The sequence below is a fragment of the Pristis pectinata genome, chromosome 22 (assembly GCF_009764475.1).
Source record: "Pristis pectinata isolate sPriPec2 chromosome 22, sPriPec2.1.pri, whole genome shotgun sequence".
Taxonomy (NCBI): Eukaryota; Metazoa; Chordata; class Chondrichthyes; order Rhinopristiformes; family Pristidae; genus Pristis; species Pristis pectinata.
In genome coordinates, this window is record NC_067426.1 from 758286 (window position 1) to 785936 (window position 27651).

Below are 27651 nucleotides of genomic sequence, written 5' to 3' on the forward strand. Positions count from 1 at the left end.
CATGTCTCCTCTCATCCTCCTTCTCTCCAATGAGTAAAGCCCTAGCTCCTTAAGTCTCTCCTCATAATGCATACTCTCTAATCCAGGCAGCATCCTGGTAAATCTCCTCTGCACCCTTTCCAATGCCTCCACATCCTTCCTATAATGAGGCGACCAGAACTGGACACAGTACTCTTAAGTGTGGCCTAACCAGAGTTTTGTAAAGCTGCATCATCACTTTGCGGCTCTTAAACTCGATCCCCCGACTTATGAAAGCTAAACTTGAAATAAACCTTTTGTTTGCTCAAATTGATCCTCTGAAATACAGGAAGTTAACAAAATTATGTCAGATAACTGACAGACTACTTATCAGTCCTGAACTCTCTTGAATAAGTCAGAAGATATTGCTAAATTAAAATTGTGAACTTCCGAACATTTTCTGGGTTTTTGCAGGTACATAGTTGGAATTTGCATCTCCCTGTAGGGTGGGAGCGCTAGAACCACTAGGAGAAAGATCTCATATTGAAAAATGATGGCTACATTGTAGGAAGATTGTGCTTTATATATGGAGCTTGGATGAAGAAAAGGATTGGTCTTGGTGCTGAGGGCCTGGTTCATCAGAACCTTTCTGTTGCTCACTCTGGCGTTACACCTGGAGAATGGCCAATTGGATGAGCCTTTGCCATTCTGTTCCTAGATGGAACCAATTTGAGTTCCAGGAACTATAGAGTAATGTGAAGGAAAAATGTCATAGTTATAGGGAAGACTAGAGTCACCAGTGACAGAGTGAATGAGCACAAACAAACATGAAGTGATGAGTGAGATCTAATATTGCTTTAAGTATCTGGGCTTTTTCACTTACATATTTGCTGAATCTGGTTGAGTTTTTGGGGGTCAGAAACTGAGTCACTTGCTGTAGGAACTCGGGCTCCAACTGCTCTTTTGGCCACAACATTCCTGTGCTGATTAAGGTGCATTTCTGGTCAATAATGACGCCAAGGATGTTGATGGTGGTCTCTCGGCAAGACTGATGCCATTGAATATCAAGGAGAGGTAAACTCTGCCTTTTTGGAGATGGTTGTTTTATGGAAGTTATTGTACTTGCCACTTATCTACCCATTGTCCAGGTCTTGCTTCTTGCTATTGACTGCTTTGTATCTGGAGAGTTCTGAAAAGTTTGAATAATTTGTCTTTACTTTAAATGTCACCATCTCCTGGTGCCCTGCCCAACATTTATTCCATCGTCTCCAAAATCAGGCACTGGCTATGTTCATCCCACTGATATTTGTGGTCAAGTAAAATCATAAACTTTAAAGCATGGTTCAAAGATTGGTGTGGGAGAAACGGGTTTCAGTTCATGGGGAATTGACACCAATACTTGGGAAAGAGAGAACTGTTGTGTTGAGATGGGTTTCACTTTGATCAGGCTGGCCCTAGTCAATGTGATAACTTGGGCTGTGGATCAGGCTTTAACCTAAGTGGTGGAAAGGTGGGATCTGGTGAGGGGAAGCTTAGGATAAAATGATGACCCAGGTTAATGAAACAAGTAATGGTAACCAGAGTCTCAGGAAGAGATGGTGCAAAGAAATGTAAGAGTTTACCTCCAAGTGGAGTCACAGCAGGGAAAATGGTAAAAAGACAAAACTGAAGGGCCTTTATTTGAATGCAGGTAGCACCTGTAACAAGGTAGGTAAGTTAACGGCACAAATAGAAATCATTACTCTAAGCTAAGTTTGGGAGGTAAGTCTACAAAATGTTGTGTACAAATAGAAAGGGGAAAACATAAAAGTTGGCATGCAGGATGTTAAGGAGGATAATGGAATGTTGGCCTGTATTGTGAGGGCTATGAAAGAGAAGAGGAGGGAAGTTTTGATGCAACTTCACAGGGAGCTGGTGAGCCCACATCTGGAGCACTATGCACAGTGTTGGTCTCCATATTTAAGGAAGGTTGTGCTTACATTGGAGGCTGTGCAGAGAAGGTTCACCAGGTTGACTCTTGGGATGCAAGGGTTGATGTATGAACAGAGGTTGAGTGCATCAGGCCTGTACTCACGGTGTATAACGGGGTGGTCATAGTGAAACCAGTGAGATTCTGAAGGGGGTTGAGTGGGGGTATCTAACACTAATGGATATAGTCTCAGATTAAAGAGGTGGCTCATTTCAGACAGAGATGAGGAATATTTTTTATCTGAGGGACATGAATCTTTACAATTCTCAGAGAGCTGTGGAGGTAGAATCACTGAATGTATTTAATGTTCAGACTGAGAACCATTTAAACTAGACAGGAGTCAAGTTGAATGGGGACGCAGTGTGAAAGTGGTGTTGAGACTCAGACTGTATTAGTCATGACCTCAGGCTCAAGAGGCAGACCTGCCACTCCTGCCTCTCTTTCTTATGGAAGTATCTGCAACCTAATAGCCATCTCAGGAACATGAATGTAAAGTTTTCTGAGTGAGGACTAAATATTCCTGGTATTGAATTTTTAGAAGAAATGGGAAAAATTGGAAAAGGGGTGAGGTGTCCCTGACTTTAAGAAATGAGATAAAGGCAGTTTAACTCAGAAAATCAATGAGTGGAATCAGTGTGTATGGAGTTTGGAGTGAGCAAGGGAGGGACATGTCTGGTGGAGTTATTCTTTGATCTAGGTACAATAAAAACTGCAGTGAATAGAATAACTCAGGAAATTAGTGGTCAGTAATAAAGATTACAAAATAATATTGGGGGATTTTACATTTGGACTGGGCAAACCAGATTAACGGTAATAGTGGGACAGGTGATTTTCTTTGGTGAGTGCTTTGGGGAGCCGTTGAGAGATCAGGTTACTTGTGATCTAGTATTGTGAACCAGGAAAGGGGTGAACTCATCAGGGACCGAGAGGCAGTCCACACCCGCTGGAACAATTCAAACGTCTCCTCAACCATGACTCTGTCCTTGACATGAGCACCCTTGACCATCCTATAGCAGCCTACCTGGGCCAACCTTACTGATTCTCCTGATCAACTAGAAAATAACAAGGCCTTGGAAGTGACAGTATCCCTGCTGAAATGCTAAAACTTGGCCATGAAGAACTTCAGTCACAAATCCACAGCCTCATTGCCCAGTATAACCTGGTCCCAACTTGCTAACCTGCCTTGGATCCCAGGAGCTCCAACCCTCCTGACCAGCCTTTGACGTGGGACCTTGACAAAGATCCCAATGAAGTCTGTGTAGACTACATCAAGTGCAGTGCCAATGTACCTAGTTACCACTTCAAATAACCCAGCCAAATCAGTCAGACAGGATCTCTCACCAAGAAATCCATGCTGACTATCCCCAATCAATCCCTGCCCAAGAGTAGACCAACCTTGGCCCTCAGAACAAGGACTAAATAAAGTGTGTTAGTCAGGTATTCAGTTGTGGAGCATCATAGCCAAATTCCCTGCTGCATTCAATCAAAGTCCACACATATAATTGCATCAGTAGTTTGTACAACTTGATCAAAAGCAGTAATCTTGGACTGTGACTAGGGTACAACCCTCTCGATTGTACCCCAGTCACAGTCCCAGATTGTCTAACTAGTGCAGCAATAATTTGTGCCGTAGAAGATTATACAGACCCTTTCTAGGCCTCCCAAAGCATTTTATAGAGAATGAAGCATACTGCTGCACTGTGAGAAACGTACCAGCCAAGTTATACAGTCTCACCCTAAATATCAATGAGACATCAACCAGAAACTTCTTCAGTGAGGGTTGTGAGGAGAATACCATGATCACATTTAAAATTGTAAAGGGATCTATAACGTTCACCTGAGAGGGCCTGTGGACCATCAAACTAATGTGTCTTCTGGAAAACAGTGCCTCTAATAGTACATCAGTTCTTAACAAAGCACCAGAGTTTCGGCATGGATTTTATGTTTAAATAGAATCATAGGGCCAGTTGGTCACATTGCACAGAAACAAAAACCCACCATGTTCTTGCCATTGTCAAGTATCCATCAGTGCCTTTCCCATTTGTTGCATGTAATCTGTAACCTTTTATGCCTTGGTGATTCAGGTGTTTACCTGGATACTTTTCAAATGATGTGAGAATTTCTGCCTCCTCTGCACACTCAGGGGATGCTTCTAGACTCCAACAACCTTCTGGGTGAAAAGGTTCTTCCTCAGATCACTTCTAACTTGCATACCCCTGACCCTAAACCTGTGGCATCTAGTTTTAGACATCTCTGGAATGGGATCTGAACACACAACCTGACTCATTAGCCATGTTTCATCCAGCCCAAAAACATGTGAAACATTCAAACATTTGGAACTGAATGTAATTCAGGGTAGAAATTTCTCTCCCATAAAAAACACTCTGAAGTTTCAATTTTATACCAGTGCAATTTATTGATATGGTGCAGTATGGTTCACCTCAAGTCCATAGCTCAAGTCACAGAGTCATAGAGCAATACAGCACAGGTACAAGCCCTTCAGCACAACCAGTCCATGCCGTCCACCCAGCTAGTCCCAATTTCCCTCTAAGCCCTGCCCCTCCATGAGCCTATCCAAATGCTTCTTACGTAGAGAACATAGAACATGACAGCACAGTATAGGTCCTTCGGCCCGTGATGTTGTGCCGACATTTTATCCTGCTCTAAGATCTATCTAACCCTTCCCTCCCACATAGCCCTCCATTTCTCTATCATTCATGTATCTATCTAAGAGTCTCTTAAGTGTCCCTAATGTATCTGTCTCTACCACCTCTGCCGGCAGTGTGTTCCACGCATCCACCACTCTGTGTAAAAAACTTACCCCTGACATCCCCCCTATACCTTCCTCCAATCATCTTAAAATTATGCCCCCTTGTGTTATCCATTTTTGCCCTGGGAAAAAGTCTCTGACTGTCCACTCGATCTATGCCTCTTATCATCTTGCGCACCTCTATCAAGTCACCTCTCATCCTCCTTCGCTCCAAAGAGAAAACTCCGAGCTCGCTCAACCTATCCTCATAAGACATGTTCTCCAATCCAGGCAGCATCCTGGTAAATCTCCTCTGCACCCTCTCTAAAGCTTCCACATCCTTCCTATAATGAGGCGACCAGAAATGAACACCTTATCTATGCCTCTCATAATTGTAAATGCTTCTATAAGGTCGCCCCTCATTCTCCTATGTTCCAAGGAATAAAGACCCAGCCTGACCAACCTCTCCCTATAACTCAGGCTCTCAAGTCCTGGTAACATCCTTGTAAATCTTTTCTGAATTCTTTCCAGTTTAACCACGTCTTTTTCATAATAAGGCGATCCAAATTGTACACAGTACTCCAAGTGCAGCCTCACTAATGACTTATACAACAGTAACATAATGTCCGAACTCCTATACTCAGTGCCCTGATTGATGAAGGCCGGTGTGCTGGACGCCTTTTTCATCACCCTGTCTACCTGTGATACTGCTTTCAACAAGCTGTGCACTTGTACCTGTCAGTCCCTCTGTTCCATTACACTCCCTGGTCTCCTACCATTCATAGTATAAGTCCTACGCTGGTTTGACCTACCAAAATGCATCACCTCACACTTATCTGTGTTGAAATCCATTCGCCACTCCTCAACCCACTTTCCTAACTGATCAAGATCCCCCTGTAATCTACAATAATCTTCTTAACTATCAACAACAATCATCTGTAAACTTACTGATCAAGCCTTGTGCACTTGCATCCAAATCATTTATATAAACTGAATAACAAGGGTCCCAAAACCAATCCCTGTGGCACACCACAAGTCATCGGCTTCCATTCTGAGAAACAACCTTCAACCACCATCCTCTGCTTCCTACCTCCGAGCCAATTTTGAATCCACCTAACTAGCTCTCCCTGGATTCCATGGGACCGAACCTTCCAGACCAGCCTACCATTTGGGACCTTGTGGAAGGCCTTGCTAAAGTCAAAGTAGACAACATCCACGGCCTGGCCCTCATCTACCCTTTTGGTTACTTCTTCAAAAAACTCTAAAAGATTCATCAAGCATGACTTTCCACGCACAAAGTCGTGCTGACTCCTCCTAATCAGACTCTGTCTATCCAAATGCTGGTAGATCCTGTCCCTCAGAATTTCCTCCAGTAACTCAGGGGCAGCCCGGGAGCCGTTGGAGTAGCAGTTCCCTTTCAGGTACAGTGAGTGTATTTAAAAAGCTTAATATGTGGAGGGCAACTGAAGGGCTAACCAGAGTGTTGAGTGTTTGAGTGTCTACTTGAGGTAGTTGGCAGGGGTAACTGAAGAGGAGTGGCTCGGGGTAGGAGTGGAGCTTTGAGGCTTTGGCAAGCAGAGGCTGAGGAAGAGCTTGCTCCCAGAGAGGTAAGGCTGGTAAGTAAGGACTCTTGGCAGTGTGGGGGATCAGAGGGATCTTGGGGTCTGAGTCCAAAGGACGCTCAAAGCAGCTGCGCAGGTTGACTCTGTGGTTAAGAAGGCATACAGTGTATTGTCCTTCATCAATCGGGGAATTGAATTTAGGAGCTGGGAGGTATTGTTGCAGCTATATAGGACACTGGTCAGACCCCACTTGGAGTATTGTGCTCAGTTCTGGTTGCCTCACTACAGGAAGGATGTGGAAGCCATAGAAAGGGTGCAGAGGAGATTTACAAGGATGATGCCTGGAATGCAAAGCATGCCTTATGAAAGCAGGTTGAGGGAACTCGGCCTTTTCTCCTTGGAGTGATGGAGGATGAGGGAGGACCTGATAGAGGTGTATAAGATGATGAGAGGTATTGATCGTGTGGATAGTCAGAGGCTTTTTCCCAGGGCTGAAATGGTGGCCACAAGAGGACACAGGTTTAAGGTGCTGGGGAGTAGGTATAGAGGAGATGTCAGGGGTAAGTTTTTTACTCAGAGAGTGGCGAGTGTGTGGAATGGGCTGCCGGCAACGGTGGTGGAGGTGGATATGATAGGGTCTTTTAAGAGACTGTTGGATGGGTACATGGAGCTGAGAAAAATAGAGGGCTATGGGTAAGCCTAGTAATTTCTGGGGTCGGGACATGTTCGGCACAGCTTTGTGGGCCGAAGGGCTTGAATTGTGCTGTAGGTTTTCTATGTTTCTAATTTAATTAACTTAGGAGTAGGTAATGAAGGCAGCAGTTAGAGCAGTTGTCTGCTCCGTATGCAGTATGTGGGAAGTCAGGGACAGCACACTTGTCCCTGATGACTACACCTGTAAAAGGTGCATCCAGCTGCAGCTCCTGGCAAACTGATTTAGGGAAATGGAACTGGAGCTGGATGAACTCTGGATCATTCATGAGGCAGAAATAGACAGGAGTTTCAGGGAGATAGTCACCCCTAAAAGTCAGGAGGCAGGTAGCAGGGTGACTGTCAGGAAAGGGAAGGGGTATAGACAGAAAGAGCAGAGCACCCCTGTGGCCATTCCCATCAACAATAACTATACTGTTTTGGATACTGCTGGTGGGGATGACCTACTAGGGACAAGTTGTAGTGGTCACGTCTCTGGCACTGAGACGGGACCATCAGCTCAGAAAGGAAGGAGGGAAAAGAGGAGAGCAGTAGTGATGGGGATTCGATAGTTAGGGGGACAGATAGGAGGTTCTGTGGGAGAGATCGAGAATTCCGGATGGTCTGTTGTCTCCCTGGTGCCGGGGTCTGCAATATGTCGGATTGAGTTCTTGATATTCTCAGGAGGGAGGGTGAGCAGCCAGATGTTGTGGTCCATGTTGGGACCAATGACGTGGATAGGAAGGAGGAGGAGGTCCTGTAAAGAGTTTAGCGAATTAGGTTCAAAGTTGAAGGACAGGACCTCTAAGGTTGCAATCTCAGGACTGCTACCTGTGCCATGTGCTAGTGAGGCTAGAAGTAGGAAGATCATGCAGCTAAATACGTGGCTAAGGAGATGGTGCAGGAGGGAGGGCTTCATGTTTCTGGACAATTGGGCTTTGTTCCAGAGAAGGTGGGACCTGTTCCGACGGGACAGTTTGCACTTGAACTGGAGGGGGACTAACCTTGCGGGTAGGTTTGCTGGTGCTGCTCTGGGGGGCTTTAAACTAGATTTTCAGGGGGAGGGGAACCAGTTTTGGAGCAGATAGTGAGATGGAGGTAAAAGATCATGCGAGGACTGCAGGTATAGACAGAAATCAAAGGTTTGTACGTGATAGAAATGTTCTCAGATGCATTTATTTCAATGCAAGGAGTATTGTAGGAAAGGTAGATGAGCTTTGGGCGTGGATTGGCATGTGGGATTATGACATTATTGCTATTAGTGAGACATGGTTGCAGGAAGGGCAGGACTGGCAGCTTAATGTCCTGGGGTTCTGTTGTTTCAGACGTGATAGAGGAGGAGGGATGAAAGGGGGAGGAGTGGCGTTACTAGTCAGGGAAAATATCACAGCTGTGCATGAACAGGACAGCCCGGACAGCTCGTCTACAGATGCCATATGGATGGAGCTGAGGAAAAGGAAAGGTGTGGCCACACTAATAGGGTTGTATTATAGACCGCCCAATAGTCAGAGAGAATTGGAGGAACAAATCTGTAGAGAGATAGCAGACCGATGTAAGAAACAGAAAGTTGTAATAGTAGGGGATTTTAACTTTCCACATATTGACTGGGACTCCCACACTGTGAAAGGGCTGGATGGCTTAGAATTTGTCAAATGTGTTCAGGAAAGTTTTCTAAATCTATATATAGAGGTACCAACGAGAGAGAATGCAATGCTTGATCTCCTATTTAGGGAACCAGACAGGTCAGGTGACAGAAGTATGTGCAGGTGAACATTTTAGGTCCAGTGACCATAATGTCATTAGTTTCAAGTTAATTATGTATAAGGACAGGTCTGGTCCTCGGGTTGAGGTTCTAAATTGGAGAAAGGCCAATTTTTTGGAAATGAGAAAGGATCTATGAAGAGTGGATTGGGATAAGTTGTTTTCTGGCAAGGATGTGCTCAGTAAGTGGAAGGCCTTCAAAGGTGAAATTTTGAGAGTGCAGAGTTTGCATGTTCCTGTCAGGATTAAAGGCAAAATTAACCAGCATAGGGAACATTGGTTTTCAAGGGATATTGATGATCTGGTCAAGAAAAAGAGAGAGGTGTACAGCAGGTATAGGCAACTAGGAACAAATGAGGTACTTGAAGAGTATAGAAAAAGTAAGAAAATCCTAAAGAAGGAAATCAGGAAGGCAAAAAGAAGACATGAGGTTGCTTTGGCAGATAATGTGAAGGTAAACCCGAAGGGTTTCTACGAGTATATGAAGAGTAAAAGGATAGTAAGGGACAAAATTGGTCCCCTAGAAGATCAGAGTGGTCATCTATGTGTGGAGCCTCAGGAGATGGGGGAGATCTTAAACAGTTTCTTTGCATCAGTATTTACTCAGGAAACTGGCATAGTGGATATGGAAAGAAGGGAAACAGGCAATAGTGTCATGGAACATATAGAGATTAAAGAGGAGGAGGTGCTTGCTGCTTTACAGCGAATAAAGGTAGATAAATCTCCTGGGCCTGATAAGATATTTCCTCGGACCTTGAGAGAGACTAGTGTAGAAATTGCAGGGGCCCTGGCAGATATATTTAAAATGCCCTTAGCCACGGGTGCGGTGCTGGAGGACTGGAGGGTAGCTCATGTCGTTCTGTTGTTTAAAAAAGGCTCTAAAAATAAACCAGGTAATTACAGGCCAGTGAGCCTGACATCAGTAGTAGATAAATTATTGGAAGGTGTCCTGAAAGATTGGATATACAAGTATTTGGACAACCAAGGGCTGATTAAGGATAGTCAGCATGACTTTGTGTGTGCTAGATCGTGTTTAATGAATCTTGTAGAGTTTTTCAAGGAGGTTACCAAGAAAGTAGATGAAGGAAAGGCTGTGGATGTTGTCTACATGGACTTTAGTAAGGCCTTGACAAGGTCCCACATGGGAGGTTAGTTCAGAAGGTTCAGACACTGGGTATCCATGGAGACGTTGTAAACTGGATTCAAAATTGGCTGTATGGGAGAAGACAGAGAGTGGTAGTGGATGATTGTTTCTCAGACTGGAGGCCTGTGACTAGTGGTGTGCCTCAGGGATCTGTGCTGGGGCCATTGTTGTTTGTTGTCTATATCAATGATCTAGATGATAATGTGGTAAATTGGATCAGCAAGTTTGCCGATGACACTAAGATTGGAGGCGTTGTGGACAGCGAGGAAGGCTTTCAAAGCTTGCAGAGGGATCTGGACCATCTGGAAAAATGAGCCAGAAAATGGCAGATGGAATTTAATGCAGACAAGTGTGAGGTGTTGCATTTTTGGAAGGACAAATCAAGGTAGGACATACACAGTAAATGGTAGGGCACTGAGGAGTGCGGAGGAACAAAGGGATCTGGGAGTTCAGATACATAATTCCCTGAAAGTGGCGTCGCAGGTAGACAGGGTTGTAAAGAAGGCTTTTGGCATCCTGGCATTCATAAATCAAAGTATTGAGTATAGAAGTTGGGATGTTATGGTGAGGTTGTATGAGACATTGGTGAGGCCAAATTTGGAGTATTGTGTGCAGTTCTGGTCGCCTAACTATAGGAAGGATATCAGTAAGATTGAATGAGTGCAGAGGAGATTTACTAGAATGTTTCCGGGTCTTCAGGAGTTGAATTACAGGGAAAGATTGAACAGGTTAGGACTTTATTCCTTGGAGTGCAGAAGAACGAGGGGAGATTTGATAGAGGTTTACAAAATTAGAGGGGTATAGACAGAGTTAATGTGAGTAGGCTCTTTCCACTTAGATTAGGAGAGATAAGTACAACAGGACATGGCTTTAGGGTGAAAGGGGAAAGGTTTAGGGGGAACTTCATTCAAAGAGTGGTGGGAGTGTGGAATGGGCTGCCATCTGATCTAATAAATGTGGGCTCACTCTTAAGTTTTAAGAATAAATTGGGTAGATACATGGACAGGAGAGGTCTGGAGGGTTATGGACTGGGTGCAGGTAAATGGGACTAGCGGAATAACATTTTGGCACAGACTAGAAGGGCTGAATGGCCTGTTTTCTGTGCTGTAGTGTTCTATGGTTCTAACTTCCCCACTACTGACGTCAGGCTGACTGGCCTGTAGTTCCCTGGCTTGTCTTTGCTACCCTTCTTAAACAATGGAACGACATCAGCCACCTTCCAATCTTCAGGAACTTCACTAGTGGCTAATGATAAAGTAAATATCTCTGCAAGAGTCTCCACGATTTCTCATCTAGCCTCCCACAAAGTCTGAGGATGCACTTGGTTAGGCCCTGGGGATTTATCCACCTTAATGTACTGTAAGGCTGCAAATACCTCCTCCCTGGTAATATGAATGTTCTCCAAAACATCTCCACTTGTTTCTCTTATCTCCTGAGCAACCATGATTTTCTCCTCAGTAAACACTGAGGAGAAATATTCATTAAAAATCCCACCCATCTCCTGTGGCTTGAGACATAGGCATCCTGCTGATCCCTGAGGGGACCTACTGTCTCCCTGGGCACCCTTTTACTCTTAATATATCTATAGAACCTTTTGGGATTTTCCTTAACCTTACCTGCCAGATCCACCTCATACACTCTCCACCCTCCTGATTTCCCTCAAGTGTATTCTTAATCTTTTTTATGGTCATCAAGGGATTCACTTGTCCTCAACCTCCTAAACACAATGTATGCTTCCTCCTTTTTCCTGACCAGAGCCTCAATCTCTCGTCAGCCAGGGTTCCCTAAACTTGCCAGGTTTATCCTTCACCCTAACAGGAACATGCTGCTCCTGGACTCTTGATATCACACTTGCCATTCATTCATTTCCTTTCAAACGGGCTTGCCAGCACAGTAGTGTAGCAGTTAGCATAACACTATTACTTCACCAGCAACCCAGTTCAATTCTGGCCGCTGTCCTGTAAGGAGTTTGTACGTTCTCCCCCCATCTGCATGGGTTTCCTCCGGGTGCTCAGGTTTCCTCCCACATTCCAAAGATGTACGGGTTAGGAAGATGCTATGTTGGTGCTGGAAACATGGCGACACTTGTGGGCTGCCCACAGAACACTCTGTGCAAAAGATGCATTTCACTGTGTTTCAATGTACATGTGACTAATAAAGATATCTCATCTTACACCGGTCTCATTTCATTGAAATCGGTCCTCCTCTAACTATCTTTACTTTAGATCATGCCTCTCCTTTTCTACAGCTAGCCTAAGTCTTATGATGTTATGATCACTATCTCCTTCCTTGCTGGACCAGTGGCACTCTGTCCTCGAGGATTATCCTGGACACATTTTAGAAATTCCTCATCATCCCCACCCTTAACTCTGTTGCTAACTCAGTACATTGGGCTAATTAAAGTTGCGTTTCACTGGCGTATCTCCAGTACTTAACATGGAAAAATGCACGGCCCTTCTCTTCGTAAAAGAGTATTAGGTTGTTCTGTGCAGCAGCCACTCTCTCCCTCTCAATCCTCAATGGCTGTAAGGGGGCAGCTTCGGTTGATAGGGGCATTTGGAACAGTTGTCAGAGGCATAATTTATATTGGGAGAAAAGTTTCATTATCACTGGATCATTAACTAAGTTCACTTTCTCAACATGATTAGAAAAACTTACTTGAGGGCAATTTCAATACTAGACAAGTAGTCAGGAATTTAATTTTCCAAATCAGCATGACTTAAGCACAAAGCACAACCTTGTCTTTCTGTCCCCTTCCTTACCTGGGGGAGGAGTGGAAAATTTAATTTTCTATTATTGCAAGAATGATTATTCACTGCCTCCCCCTGTAACACCAAGGCCCTTTGTTACATAGACTAATGGTGACTACATGATTGTCTTCAGTCTCTGGAAACCTCAACCCTCGTACTGATGCAATGTCGTCACTGCAGTGTGGTGAAGAAGGATGTGGTATGTGGTAATGGAAAGGCAAACTCTTAATAAAGCTGCATTGCTCAAAGAATAGTAGGGGATCTCCTTGTGTTTTTCAAACGTAAAGCCAGTGCACTGGAGAAACACCCACATTTTAAATAGAAGAGTAGATTTTTCTCAATGGAATAGTTTTTCTAATGGGGTACACCACATCTCAAGTTATGATTCAGCTCCTAATTTTAACCTTTTTGTATCCCTGCAGCCCAAAATAAGCAAGGTCACATCTTTCAGATTATTCAGAAATTGCAGAAGTCAAGAGACATTCATTGAATTTAGATGAATCAGAGGTGATTGAATTGGAACATAAAGATACTGAGGATATTTATTTTATTCATTGTATAAAATGTACATGAGGGCATAGATAGGGTGAATGCACTCAGTCTTTTTCCCAGGGTTTGGGAATCAAGGACTAGAGGGCATAGGTTTAAGGTGAGAGGGGAGAGATTTAATAGGAACCTGAGGGGCAACTTTTTTTACACAGGGTGGTATGTGTGTGGAATGAGCTGCCAGAGGAAGTGGTTGAGGCAGGTACAATAACAACTTTTAAAAGACAGTTGGACAGGTACATGATATTAAGTTAAGATATTTCTTTATTAGTCACATATACATTGAAACACAGTGAAATGCATCTTTTGCATTTCTGCAAATGTGCTGGGGGCAGCCCGCAAGTGTCGCCACTCTTCTGGCGTCAACATAGCATGCCCACAGTTCCTAACCTGCACGTCTTTGGAATGTGGGAGGAAACCGGAGCACCCGGAGGAAACCCACACAGACACAGGGAGAACATACAAACTCCTCACAGACAGCGGTGGGAACATGGATAGGAAAGGGTTAGAAGGTTATGGGCCAATTGCTGGCCAATGGGATGAGCTTAGATGGGGCATCTTGGTCAGCATGGACCAGTTGGGCCGAAGGGCCTTTTTCTGTGCTGTATGACTCTGTGACTCATTCATAAGATGAGAACATGACTGGCACTGCCAGTGTTCATCGTCCATGCAGCAAAACAGAGTCTGCAGCTAAAACGCAATCACATTGTTGGCACTGGAATCACACCCAGGCCAGACCAGGTAAAGATGGTGACTACATTCCTTCATGGATGGGTTTTTAAAAGCAGGTTAACAGTTTCCTGCTGACCATTGTCAATACTAGCTTTATTTCATACCAGATTTATTTAATTATTTGAACTAAAGCTCCCAGCTTGGATGGAAGGAGTTAGGCCAATGTCTCCAGATGAACAAATGGAATCTGAATTCATTTCTGTAACTTTACTACACTCCTACACCAGTAAATGAGTGGTGTTGAGGGGCTGATTCCCAGCCAGAGGAAACTAGAACCAAGGCAAATAGACATGGGATTGATTAGAGGATGCCGTTCAGGATGAGGGGATGGAAGGTATCTCTGGATTCTCCACCACTAAGTTGTGGGTGTGTGGTTGTTGAATAAATTCAAGGTTAAGATCAACAATATTTTGGACAATGAGGGTTTGGGGATAGAGCACCAAAATGAACTGGAGGTGAAAGATCATCAGTGACCTTATTGAACTGTGGAGTAGGTTCGAAGGCCTGAATGTTCACCCCTTGTTTTCAGTTCTTTATGTCAATTGAAATGCTGCAGTTTGAGCACAGGTCACATCCCTGAACAGTCAGAAACAATTCTCAGTGGGTACATTGCAGGAAGATGTAAGGGGAGGGACAGTAAACAAATTACAAACTTGTCCTTTCTTTCCACTGGCTATGATTGTACAAACAATCCCCCTGGACCCTACTCACTTAACCTGATGACCTGTCTTGCAGAGATTTTTTTGGCTTGTCCCCATTTGTATTTCCTCGAGTTCTATTGCAATAAGTTTACAAATTGGTTGATTTTTGTGCTGCTTTTATCCAACTTTGTTTGATCTGCTTGGTGGATTTTAAAACCAACGTTGCCTTTTGTTGCGTGACCTTGGAGTGTGTTACTGCTGAGGCAGCTTGGCACACAACATGATTGGCTGAATTGTGACAAACCTCCTGAGGCAATGGTTCTTAAAGACTTGTCAGCACAAAGCACAAGACACGAGAACATCAGAGCAGGAGTAGGCCACTCAGCCCCTCGAACCTGTCCCACCATCCAACATGTCCATGGTTAATCTACACTGGCCTCAACTCTGCTTTTGTGCCAGTTCCCCAGAACTCTCAATTCCTTGATCTTCCAAATATTTATCTATCTCCACCTTAAATATATCCAATGATCTGGCCTGCCCCACCCTTGGTGGCAGAGAATTCCAGAGGTTCACTAGCCTCTGAGAAGAAATGTCTACACAGTTTTAAATGCCTTTTGATGTTTGATTTACCCAAAACCTTTTTGATTTCAGAAGAATATTACCTGTCAACTGGAATGTTTTGCTGAGTATTGCTTGGCAGGAAAAAATCTTATCCGTGTTGTTACCCAGAGCCATTGACTACTGAAAGCTGAGGTCCACAAACGGTTGGTTCAGTGGGACCCAGCAGAGTGAAGTTTTGAAGGCAATCAGGGTAGGGATATTTACATTGCCTCACCCATTGGGGGGGGGGGGGGAGAGCAGGCCATTCAGCCCCTCGAGCCTGCTGCAACATTAAGATCATGGCTGATCCAGTCTTGGCCTCAGCACCACTTTCCCCCTTCACTCCGGTGCAGTGCCTTTCAGTCTCTATTTAGTCCCCACATCCACAGCTCTTTGGCACCGAGGATTCCAGAGGGACAAAATCCTGTGAGGGAAGGCATTCCTGCTCATCTCTATAGACACCCTTAATTCTGACATCTTGCCTCCTGGTTCTAGACCCCCAGTGGGGAAACATCTCCCAGCATCCATTCTGTCAACCCAGCCCAGAATCTTGTATGTTTACTATACAAGATCACCTCTCATACTGCTAAACTCCAATGAGTTAAGGCACAACTGGTACAACCTCTCTTCATACATCAACCCTTCAACCCAGGAGTCAACCCAATGAAGATTCTCTGCATTGCTTCCAATGCAAGCACATCCTTCCTTAGACATGGAGACCAGCATTGTGTGCAGTACCCCAGGTCTCACCAGCACCTTGTATAGATCCATCAAGGCTGCCCTACTTTATACTCCTTCCCCCCTCGCAATGAAAGCCACATTCACCAACCTTCCTAATAAATTGGTGTACCTGCATGCTAACTCTTTACATTTAATACATGGAGACCCCCAATCCCATTGTAATGGAGACCCCCAATCCCATTGTGCCACAACATTCTGCTTAAATAATAACCTACTTTTGCACTCTCCCAGAGTGGATAAACTCCCATTTTCCCACGGACCCCACCACCTGCTTCTTGCCCACTCAACTTATTGCTACCTCAGCAGGCCCCTGGTGCCCTCCTCACAACCTTGCTCACCCTATTGTCACCCACTGGGGGGGGGGGGGGGGGGGGGGGGGGGGGGGGGGGGGGGGTGGGGGGGGGGGGGGGGGGGGGGGGGGGGGGGGGGGGGGGGGGGTGGTTGTGAGCTGATTCATGATCGTTGAGGAGGTAATCCTAATGTAGAAACAACAACCGTCTGATTACATGAAGCTCAACAAGACCATGCTGGAAGTTCCTCTACAACTTCCAATGTCTTTAACTATCTCCTCTTATTGGCATTACACCAACATGTGGAAACTAAATGCAGTAAATGAATGTCTGCACTAAAATCTGTTAACTTACTGAGGAGAAACTTAGATCAGTTACGTTTTTCTTTTCCTGCACACGTTAACACAAGGCCATTCCTCCCCACGGATGTTGCCAGGACTGTAGTAACAATGCAACACGATTTGATAGTTTGTTCTGATGAAGGGTTTATTCTGAAACGTTAATCCTGTTTCCCTCCGCAGAGACGCTGCCTGACCTGCTGAGTATTTCCAGCATTTCCTGTTTTTATTTTAGATTTCCAGCGTCTGCAGTTTTTTTAACTTTCACTTTGATAGTCTAGGATTAGTTTTCTCTCTAACAGGAGACTGAAGGGAGGCTTAACGGGGTATTATAAAATTCCGAATGGGGGCTATAAAATTCTGAGTGGCCCAGATGAATGGGAAGGGCCTATCTTCCTCAACAGAGGGGTCAAAAACCAGGGGTACAAGTTTAAAATAACGAGTCGAAGGATCAGAGGGAAGGTGGGGAAAGGTGTTCTCACCCAGAGGTGGTGGGGTTCTGCAACTCCCTGCCTGAAAATGGGGGAGCGGAACCCTCATTGTAGGTAGGGTGTGTGGAGTGGGAACATCAAAGGGCATTTGGGAGGAGAGAAACAATGGGGAAAGGGAAGTTAGAAAGGCAGCAGGTCAAATAAATAGACAACAGATACAAAGTCGAGCAGAAGAGGGAGTAAAAGTGGAGAAAAATGTTACAGTAACAAAATTAAAAGCAGTGTATCTGAATGTTTGGAGCATTCACAACAAGAAAAATGAATAGAACAAATGGAAGTAAACAGGACGTGAAGAAGGCTTTTGTCACACTGCCCTTTCATCAGTCGGTCATTGAGTTTAAAAGTTGTGAGGTCATGGTGTGGTTGTACAGGACGCTGGTGACACCACACTTGGGGTATTGTGTTCAGTTTTGGTCGCCCTGCTATAGGAAAGATGTTTGTAACTGGAAAGCATGCAGAAAAGATTTACAAGGATGTTGCTAGGACTTGAAGGACTGAGTTATAGGGAGAGGTTGGACAGTCTAGGACTTCTTTCCTTGGCACATAGGAGACTGAGAGATGATCTTAAAGAGTTGCATAATAATGAGGGGCATAGATAGGGTGAATGTGTGATGATATTGAGTGTACCATTCTAGAACTCTAAACTTAAGTCAAGACTTTAAGTTCTGTCTGTCATAAGTACTTACGAGTACCCTCACTATAGGGAGATTATACTGTATCAACCTGCACTTCAAGGACTAGTTTACTTCGCTACTTCAGTCCCTATGGAAAGGTCTAGCTGTCAATAATCATTATTTTAAACGGTGGGTCCCTCCTCCCAATCAAGGAGAAGATACTTCCAGCTAATGAAGCAGTTTAAAGTTTATTTTATCTTAAGTAAGACACATTTAATTCTAATAAGTAATTCTTAACAATGACTTGTAACTTACAAAGAATTTCCAAATACAGGTACAATTCTTACAAACTATAAAGCCAGACCAACAAGTTGCAGACGAGCAAGTCGTCCGTCACAAAAACCAAAGGCTGAGGAATGAATTCTAGGTCTTTCTGTAACCCCTTCTCTCTGTCATTCCCCCCTCCCTGACTGCTTTCTAACATTGGTACTGTTTTTTCACCGAGTTCACACCATTGACACATGATGTTTTTTCAACCACATTTTCAGGCCAGGTGACTGGAGGGTTTAATGAAGGAAACGTGGACCCCATTGTTCTCTTGTTTATGTCAAGAGGCTGAGCAGGGAATATTGGTTAGAAGTTTAACTCAGCAAACAGCAAACATCTCGAGCCTTGGACAATTTCTGCTGTTTTTGCGAAAGGAATTTTAGCTTAATGAGCAACCACTTCTCGACCTTTGGACAGGTCATGCTGCTGTGCTAAAAAGCTGAGGTTGGCAATAAACCTTTTGGGGGCCTGGAAAGTGACTATCTGTCACAAATGCACTTAATCTTTTTCCCAGGGTTGGGGAATCAAGAACTGGAGGGCAAAGGTTTAAGGTGAGAGGGGAGAGATTTAATATAAACGAGAAGCAATGTTTTTACACAGAGGGTGGTGGGTGTGTGGAACAAGCTGCCAGATGAAGTGGTTGAGACAGGTACAATTATGTATAAAAGATATTTGGACAGGTACATGGGTTTTGAGAGATATGGGCCAAATGTAAGTAAACGGGACTAGCTCAGGTAGGCACATTGGTCGGCCTGGATGAGTTGGGCCAAAGGGCCTGTTTCTGTGCTATGACCTGGACTCCTTGACCTCCCCTCACTACCTGCTCAGCCAGCAGCACTACCACTGGCCCCATTCACCTTTCTCGGTCTCCACCTGATCACATACACTCCCTCCTCCTCTGGCCCCTACTCACAACTTGCCCTGTTCTGACGAAAGATCATTCACCTGAAGGGTTAACTCTGTTCCTCTCTTCACCTGCTGAGCATTTCCAGCAGTTTCTGTGTTCACTTGGGATCTATTTCAGGTAATCTGAGAATAAAGAAAACCTCCATGGTGCCAATGGACAATTTTGTATTTAAAGGAAATAAAATGTGTGAAGTTAAAGGCCGGTAAATAAAACTGATAGGGGGAGATGGACCTGATACACATCAGTTGTGATCTCACTGAGCAGAGTGCAGAGGTGGAAACCCTTAATGTACAAGTTAATCACCAAATCTTTCCGTAACTAAAAATGACAACTTCTTGTTTCTTATTTAAAGCCACAATGTTGCCAAAGCCTTCTCATCAGCTGAGATATTGTGGGAGATGATTTGGAACTTTCAAGGATGATTGAAAATGCAGGTCTTCTGAAAGTTAATGCCCAGCTGCAAAGGAGTCGCATGATCCTTGCCCGACCTCAGACTGTGACAACTGTATTTTCCCATTACTTCTCACAGGTACATGCTGTCAGACCACAAAACATTCAGATCCCTGCTGTTTCATTCAACTGCATTGGTGACCTCACCTAACTGTAACTTCAACCTGACCCTAACCATAACCCAGGTCATATCACCAACCCACGTGTAAGGGACCTCGATCTGAGACCGGCAATGACTCACCATCTCAACAGGACCCCAAGATGTGGGTCTGCCTAAACCTGGGTCTAAATCAAAGCCCCACCATGTGAAATAACCGTAACATGACTGTGTAATCATTTTATTTTGTTTCACCTCAATTTTCTCAACAAGTGAAATCATTACAAATGCTGGAAAAGAACTCAACATTCAGACAACAGTATCGTGAGAGAATTGACAGAAGGTAATTATTTACTTTAGATATATAACTGAACACAAAGGGCACATGTGGACAGAGAATTGTTCGAGTAGGCGGCTGCCATTCGGTCCATTCTGACCATGCTGGCTATCTGCCAAAGCAACCCACTAGTTTCCACTGCCCAGTCCTTTCCCCATAGTACTGCAAGTAATTTATTCACCATATATTTATCCAGATCCCTCTTGAAGACCAAGATGGAACCTGCCTCCACCACATCTGCAGGCAATATGTTCCAGATCCAAACCACGCTCTGTGTAAAGAAGATGTTACTCTTCCCTTTTCTTTTGTACCTGTGACGTCTGATCCTTGGCCCCTCCATCAGCCTCCCACTTCCTCTGTCCCCACCCTCATCATTTTAGATGCTTCCATCAAATCTCCCTCAGCCTTTGCTTCTCTGAGAAAGCAGTCCCAGCCTCTTCAATCGACCTGTGATGATAGTCATTCAGCCCAGGAACTAGTCTGCTAAATCTTCTCTGGACCCGCTTATCCTCCAACATCTCACCCTCATCCTTCCTCCAACATTTCATCTTCATCCGCCCTCCAACATTCTCAGATCCTTCCTATAATGAGACTAGAATTGAATGCATTACTCAGCTGAGGCTGGACCAGTGTATTACAAAGGCTCAGCATGACTTCCCTGCTTTTATACCCTGTCTCTCTAGTAATAAAGCTCCAAAGTCTATAAGCCTTTATAAACCACTTTGTAAACTGGCTCTGCTACTTTCATTGATTTGTGAACACATGCCCCAGGTGATTAAACAAGATCCTACCAATTTGTGCTTCCAGGAGGGAGTGTTGGTTGGTTTGTGGGGGTGTGTGAGGGTTTCCCACAGGAAGAGACAGAGTGACCTATTGAGCACTGCAGGGAACCAAAGAACAAAGGAAACATAAGCAACCACTTGCTTCCTCAAATCTGGTGCTGATGTCTGAGTGGGTGGTGAACCTCTGGAATTCTGTATGCCAGAGAGTTGTGGAGGCTGGAGTTCAAGAGAAGGTAGATAAATATTTGAAAGATCAAGGAATTGGGAGCTTTGGGGAACTGGCACAGAGGAGATAAGATCTGGGTTAAGTCAGCCATGATCATATTGAGTGGTAGGACAGGTTGATGGGCTGAGTGGCCTCCTCCTGTTCATTTTCTTGACTTATGTTCAATTAAAAAAATGGCAGATCCTCTACCTATCTCATTCCCCATATCTCCTGCTTGTCTCAGTCCAAAAATCCATTGGACTCAGTGTTAAATATACTCAGAGATCCACAGCCCTCTGGGTGGTCAATTCCAAAGAACTGCATCCTTTAAACAAAGATATTGGTCCTGATCCCAGACACTGTTTATTCTGCCAAGCCCCTTTGTGGGATGATCTGGGAGAAGGAATGCACTGCATTAATGTTGTGCATGGACAAACCTTTCTGTATTACAATTAACCTGAGACTGCGAGAAAGGAATGTTAATGTTTCTTTAATTCCTTGAATTTGAATAACAGGTTCAACTTTACTTTTGAAATGTACAGATGGGATATCTCATCCAGCGAGGTCATGAGCCACATTCACACCCTGCTTGATGCTAAAGAACTCAGTACTGAAAAATGTCTGTAAACAGTGTCAGAGAAAGGCCAGAGATCGGAGTCTGGTCCTGATGGTCTTTACGTGACCTGGGTATACAGAGAGAGAATGTGTCAACTGGCCTTGTGTTCCCTGGAGTTTAGAAAAGGGGATGTCATAGAAACCCAGAAAATTCTTACTGGATGAGATGCAGAAAGGATGTTCCTGGTGGCTGACAAGTGACAACGATCAGGGGTCAGCCATTGCAGACTGAGATGAGGAGAAATGTCTTCTCCCAGAGAGGTGAAGCTGTGGAATTCTTCAACATAGGAAGCTGTTGAAGCCAAATCATTAGAGATATTCATGGAGTTGGATACTTTTCTCAGGGTAAAAGGGATCAAGGGTTATGGGGGGAAAGCTGGAACAGGGTGTGAATCTGGATCATCAGCCAAGATCAACTGAATGGCAGAATGGACTTGAAGGGCTGAATGGCCTACTCTTGCTCCTATTTTCTTTGTTTCTATGTTTCCCTTTGGAGCTTTAAGCAAAGGCAGCACAGAGCCGGGTTCTGATACCCAGTGCAGTGTGACAGCTTGGTGATGGGCAGTAGGAAGGTACTGAAGGTGTCTGTGACAACGTGTCCGGCACCTGGTCAGGCTAGATATGGAGAGAGATAACAAACCAGCATCAACTCCAACACTGGAGAACCTCCAGGCCGGAGGTTTCCTTGAACTTGCTGCGTGAACATTCTGGGTCCTTGTGCTGACACAGACGTCAGTTCTGATGAAAGGTCATCAACCTGAAATGTTAACTCTGTGTCTTTCTCCACAGATGCTGCTTAACCTGCTGAAAATGTTCAACATTTATGTCAGGTTTTTAGCATCTGGAGTCTTTTTTTGCTTTTTGACAAACCACATCTAAGTGTTTTGCTGATTTCTATAAATGTAATAATTACTTTGTTTAAATAAAAAACTTGTACAAAGGTATGACAAAGTCACATAATTCCCCACAATCTAATCATTATCCAAGCCTATGAATATCGTTACTGTATAAATTCCTCCATTTCCTTCTTGATGTAGGAATCTGTCCTGTGCTGCTGGTGACTTGCAGTCTGGAGCAGGGTTAGAGGAAGCACTCAGCAGGTGCACGTTTACTTCCTCTACATCAGTGAGCTGGTGAAACAAGCATTGCAGTAACCATCACATTTCGCATTCCCAAAGTGCTCACACCCTGGAGTTCGGCAAACATGTTGTCTTGGCTTCAGGATGAGTTGATCCGATGAAGATAAAGTGTGAGACTGTGAATTCTGTGAGTGACCACTGCCCTCTGACTCCAACACAAAGGGCTCTTTTCTAGCTTTGTCTGATGCTCCCTGATTGCTGGCTGGTTTATAAATGGAAGATCTTGGCAACACGTGACTCTGAAATGACAACATTTTATTCAGCCAACACATATTTTTTGAACCAAAAGTTTGCATCTTTGTATGACTAGTCCAGCAACATATCTGTGAATATTCTGTACCTAGCACTGGGAAGATATTTGAGAATAATTGTCCATTTATCTTTTTGAAGAGGCAGTAATTCACAATAAATCCACTGCCTTTGCTTTGAGAGAAGAGGGCTGTGTGGTGCAGAGAACATTTTAGATCAATCAAATGTTTGGTACCAATGACATAGGCAGGAAAAGTGATGAGGTCCTGGAAAGTGGGTTCAGAGAGTTAGGAGCCAAGTTAAAAGATGACCTCCAGGGTGGTGATCTCAGGGTTGCTACCCATGTCACGTGCTAGTGAGGCAAGAAATAGGAAGATAGTGCAGTTTAACACGTGGTAAGGAGATGGTGCAGGAGGGAGGGTTCCAGATTTTTAGATCATTGGGCTCTCTTCCAGGGCAGGTGGGATCTGTACAAATGGGATGGTTTGCACCTGAACTGGAGGGGTGGGAAACAGAGTGGCAGGACAGCAAGTGAGAGGCTGTGGGGAGAGTAGATGTTAAGACTACAAGCAAAGATGGAAACTGAAAGGTTGAGCCTGGTGGGACTAATGTTCTGAGTTGCATCTATTTCAATGCAAGGAGTATTGTAGGTGAGGCAGGTGAACTTAGAGCGTGGATCCATATGTGGAATTATGATGTTGTGGCCATTAGTGAGACTTGGTTGTAGGAGGGGCAGGACTGGCAGCTCAGTGTTCTGGGGTTCTGTTGTTTCGGACATGATAGAGGGGGAGGTATTAAAGGGGGAGGGGTGGCATTACTCATCAGGGAAAATGTCACGGCAGTGCTCAGAGAGGACATACTGGAGGGCTCGACTACCAAGACAATTTGGGTGGAACTGAGGAATTTAAAAAAAAGATTACCACGTTAATGGGACTACATTATAGACCTCCCAATAGTCAGTGGGATTTAGAGGAGCAAATTTGTAGATGGATAGCAGACAGTTCAGGAAACATAAAGTTGTGATAGTAGGTGATTTTAACATTCCACATATTTACTGGGACTCCCACACTGTAAAAGGACTGGATGGAAAAGTTTCCTTAATCAATATGTAGAGGTTCCAACTAGAGAGAGCGCAATAGTGGATCTCCTCTTAGGGAATGAGACAGGGCAGGTGACAGAAATGAGTGTAGGGGAACACTTTGGATCTAGTGATCATAATTCCATTAGTTTCAAGATAATTATGGAGAAGAATAGGTCTGGTCCTAGGGTTAAGATTCTAAACTGTGCAGGACTTTATTCCCTGGAGCACAGGAGAATGAGGGGAGATCTTATAGAGGTATACAAGATTATGAGGGGCATAGATAGGGTGAATGCATGCAGGCTTTTTCCCCTCAGGTTGAATGAGACTAGAACGAGAGGTCATAGGTTTAGGGTGAAAGGTGAAATATTTAAGGGGAATCTGAGAGAGATCTATTTCACTCAAAGGGTGGTGCGAGTGTGGAACGAGCTGCCAATAGAAGTGGTGGATGCAGGTTCAATTGTAACATTTAAGAGAAGTTTGGATAGGTACATGGATGGGAGGGGTTTGGAGGGATATGGTCTGGGTGCAGGTAGATGGGACTAGGCAGAAAACCAGGCTGGCATGGAGTAGATGGGCTGAAGGGCCTGTTTATGTGCTGTAGTGCTTTATGACTCTATGACTAAATGTGGTACAGAGGCCAGGTTAATGGGATTGAAATAAGATTATAGCTCTGAAATTTCTGTCACAGCATTAAAAGTAAAATTAATCAGACAAAATTTAATGTCATACTTTGTTTCATTACAAATTCCAGGAACAAAATTGTTAACCACAAGATGTACAGAACTATTCAATTGACCGTGTGTGTTGGGGAGGATATGGGGGAGTTGTTGTAGCAGATCCTGCAATGACTTTATATACCATATGACCGCTGCCTCTGTGCAAGTAAAAGCCTATGTGATCCATTTCTGACAGAACTTCCCCTTAACAAAGCCATGCTTACTAATTTGATTGAATTTTGAGAAGGTGGAAAAGTGTGGCAGTGAGGGTAGTGTGGTTGAGGTAATCTGCATAAACTTCAATAAAGCCTTTGCCAAAAAGAACCAATTGGATCCAGGGGAATTTGACAAATTTGATCCACAGTTAGTTTGGTGGAGGAAGAAATGGATGAGAGCTAATGGTTAGTTTTGCAATTGGAAGCCTGTGACCAGTTGTGCACTGCAGGGATCAGTGCTGGGACCCTTGCTGTATGTTAATGATCTGGACATGAATGTAGGAGGCATGGTTAATGAGTTCACAGACAACACGAAAACTGGTGGTGTTGTGAATAGTGAGGAGATTAGTCAGATTGCAGAATGATACTGTTGAGTTGGTAAAATGAGCAGAGCAGTGGGAGATGAATGTAGTCCTGAGAAATGTGGGGTGATGCACTTTGGGAGGTCTAACATAGGCAGGACACACACAATGAATGGTAGTCCCTGGGGAGTATTGAGGAACAGAGGGCCTCAGTGTACATGTCCAAGGATCCCTGAATTCAGTAGCAGTAACACAGGTAGACAGGGTGGTGAAGGTGGCATGCAGGATACTTGCCTTCATTACTTAGGGTATACAGTACAAAAGCAGGGAGGTTATAGTAAGCTATATCAAACATTATGAGGCCACATTTTGAGTGCCATGTGCAGTGCTGGTCACCAGACTACGGGAAGGATGTGATTGGACGGAGAGGGTGTAAGGGATGTTGACTATGTTAGAATGTTCAGTTATGAGGAGAGACTGGATTGGCTGAGCTTGTTTTCCTTGGAGCAGAGGAGGCTGAGGGGGATTGGAATGAGGTGTACAGCGTTATGAGTACAGGTACTGAGAAACGCTTCTCGACAGGCCAGAAGGCATAGGTTTAGGGTTTAGGTTTAGGGTTAGGGTAAGGGGGAAGAGGTTTAGAGGGGATCAGAGGAAGATTTTTTTTATTCAGAAGGTTGTTGAGATCTGGAACACACTGGCTGAGTGAGTGGTAGAGGAAGAGGTTCTCACAACATCTGAATGAGCATCTGAACCAGACATTGGAGGATACGGACCATGTGCTGGAAAATGGGATTAGAGTGGATAATGCTGATGGCTGACATGGGAATGATGGGCCAAAGGGCCAGCTTCTGAGCTGGACATCCCCACATGGAATTTAGAACTGCATACGTAAGGGCACAACTGCAGTCATGAGTAACTTTCACCTGCATATAGATTTCTCAAACCAAACCATTTACTGTGGAGGAGGACTTCCTCGAGTGTGGGCGTGATGTTTGTAGACCGACAGATTGAGGAACTGACAGGAGAGCAGAGAATCCTACAGTGTGCAATGGGGAAGGAACAATTAACAATATTGTTGTGCAGGATCCCTTGGGAAGACTGGCCAGACACGATAGGATGTTCATTAAGACGGAGAGTGAAGGTGTCAGTTCAGAACGAGGGTCCTGAATTTGAACAAAGAAAACTACAAGGGGGTGAGGTGTGAGCTGCTTCTGATAGACTGGGGAATGTTACTTATGGCAGTCCATAATATTCAATTGCAACAATCAGTTATTCCTGTACGGGACAAAATTGTCAGGTAAGAGGGCTCAAGTGGCTTACAAAGGAAATTAGGGATAGTATTAGGTCCGAGGAGACAGATAAAATGGCCGGAAAAGGCTGAGGTCTGAGAATTTGGAGGAGCTAAGGGTTCAGCAAACAAGTTAAAATGATTGAGGAGGAAGGTGGAGACTGAGAACAAGCTTGCAGGGAACAAACTGGCTGTAAAGCTATAAATACATGAAGAGGAAAGACATTGATAAGGTGAAAGATCGAAGTCTTTTTCCTGGGGAGGTAAGTCTAGAGGGCACAGGTTTAAGGTGAGAGGGGAAAGATTTAAAGGGGGCCTGAGGATGGTGGGTATATGGAACAAGCTGCCAGAGGAAGTGGTAGAGGCAGGTACAATTACAACATTTAAAAGACATTTGGACAGAGACATGGACAGGAAAGGTTTAGAGGGATATGGGCCAAACACAGGCAAACGGGAGTAGCTCAGGTAGACATCTTGGTCGCCATGGATGAGTTGGGCTGAGAGGCCTGTTTCTGTGCTGTATAACTCTGACTCTATGGCAAGTGTGAGTCTCCTACAGTCTGAAACGGGGAATTATAAATGGGAACAGGGAAACAGCTGTTAACAATTACAATGACAATTAAATACATTTACATATGGTTCTACCTTCACAAGGAGGACACAGACAACTCCCAGATATGTTGGGGAACCAAGATCTAGAGGGCGGGAGGAACTGAAGGAGATCAGTGTGAGTAAAGAAATTGTGCCAAAGGTTGACATATCCCAAGTGCCTGAGCACCTACATCTCAGAGGACTAAAGGAAGGGGCCTTGGAAAGAGTGGATCCATTGAAGCTCATCTTCCAAAAGTCTTCCGACTCTGGGTCAGTTGACCCAGACTGAAGGTGACGGATGTAAATCCACTATTGAAAAAAGAGAGTGAAAAACCAGGGAATTACAGACTTGTCTGCCTGACACCGTTCCTGGGGAAAATGCTAGAATCCACGAGAAAAAACATAAAAGAACACTTGAGAAACATAAATGGGATTGGACAAAGTCAGCTTGGGTTATGAAAGGGAAACCAAACTTAAACCTACTGGAGGTTTTTGTGGGAAGGGAAGTTGAAGGATTATACGAACATATTGACAGGTTAGGTGAATAGGTAAAACCTTGGCAAATGGAATGTAATGTGAGAAAATGTGAAGTTGTTCATTTTGGAAGAACAAAGGAAGTGGGTATTTTTGAGGAACATTGCAGGAAGCTGCAGAGGAAAGGGATTTGGGATCCATGTACATGAAACCAGAAAGTTAGCACACAATGACAGGAGGTAATGGAGAAGGTTAACACTGGTAGATTTTGTTAATTATTCAGACGTGTCGCCTCCA

The 27651-nt window shown here is 44.3% G+C and overlaps 1 protein-coding gene across 1 annotated transcript in view; it reads right to left on the bottom strand.

Annotated features, from left to right (window-relative positions):
- Nucleotides 1–21155: 21155 nt before the first annotated feature.
- LOC127581878 (tumor necrosis factor alpha-induced protein 3-like) overlaps nt 21156–27651 on the bottom strand; it is a 42302-nt gene continuing 35806 nt past the window's right edge. The window contains exon 10 of the mRNA XM_052036705.1: nt 21156–22674. Coding sequence (XP_051892665.1) covers nt 22414–22674 — 261 coding nt within the window. The 3' untranslated portion in view covers nt 21156–22413. The remainder of the gene's footprint in view (nt 22675–27651) is intronic.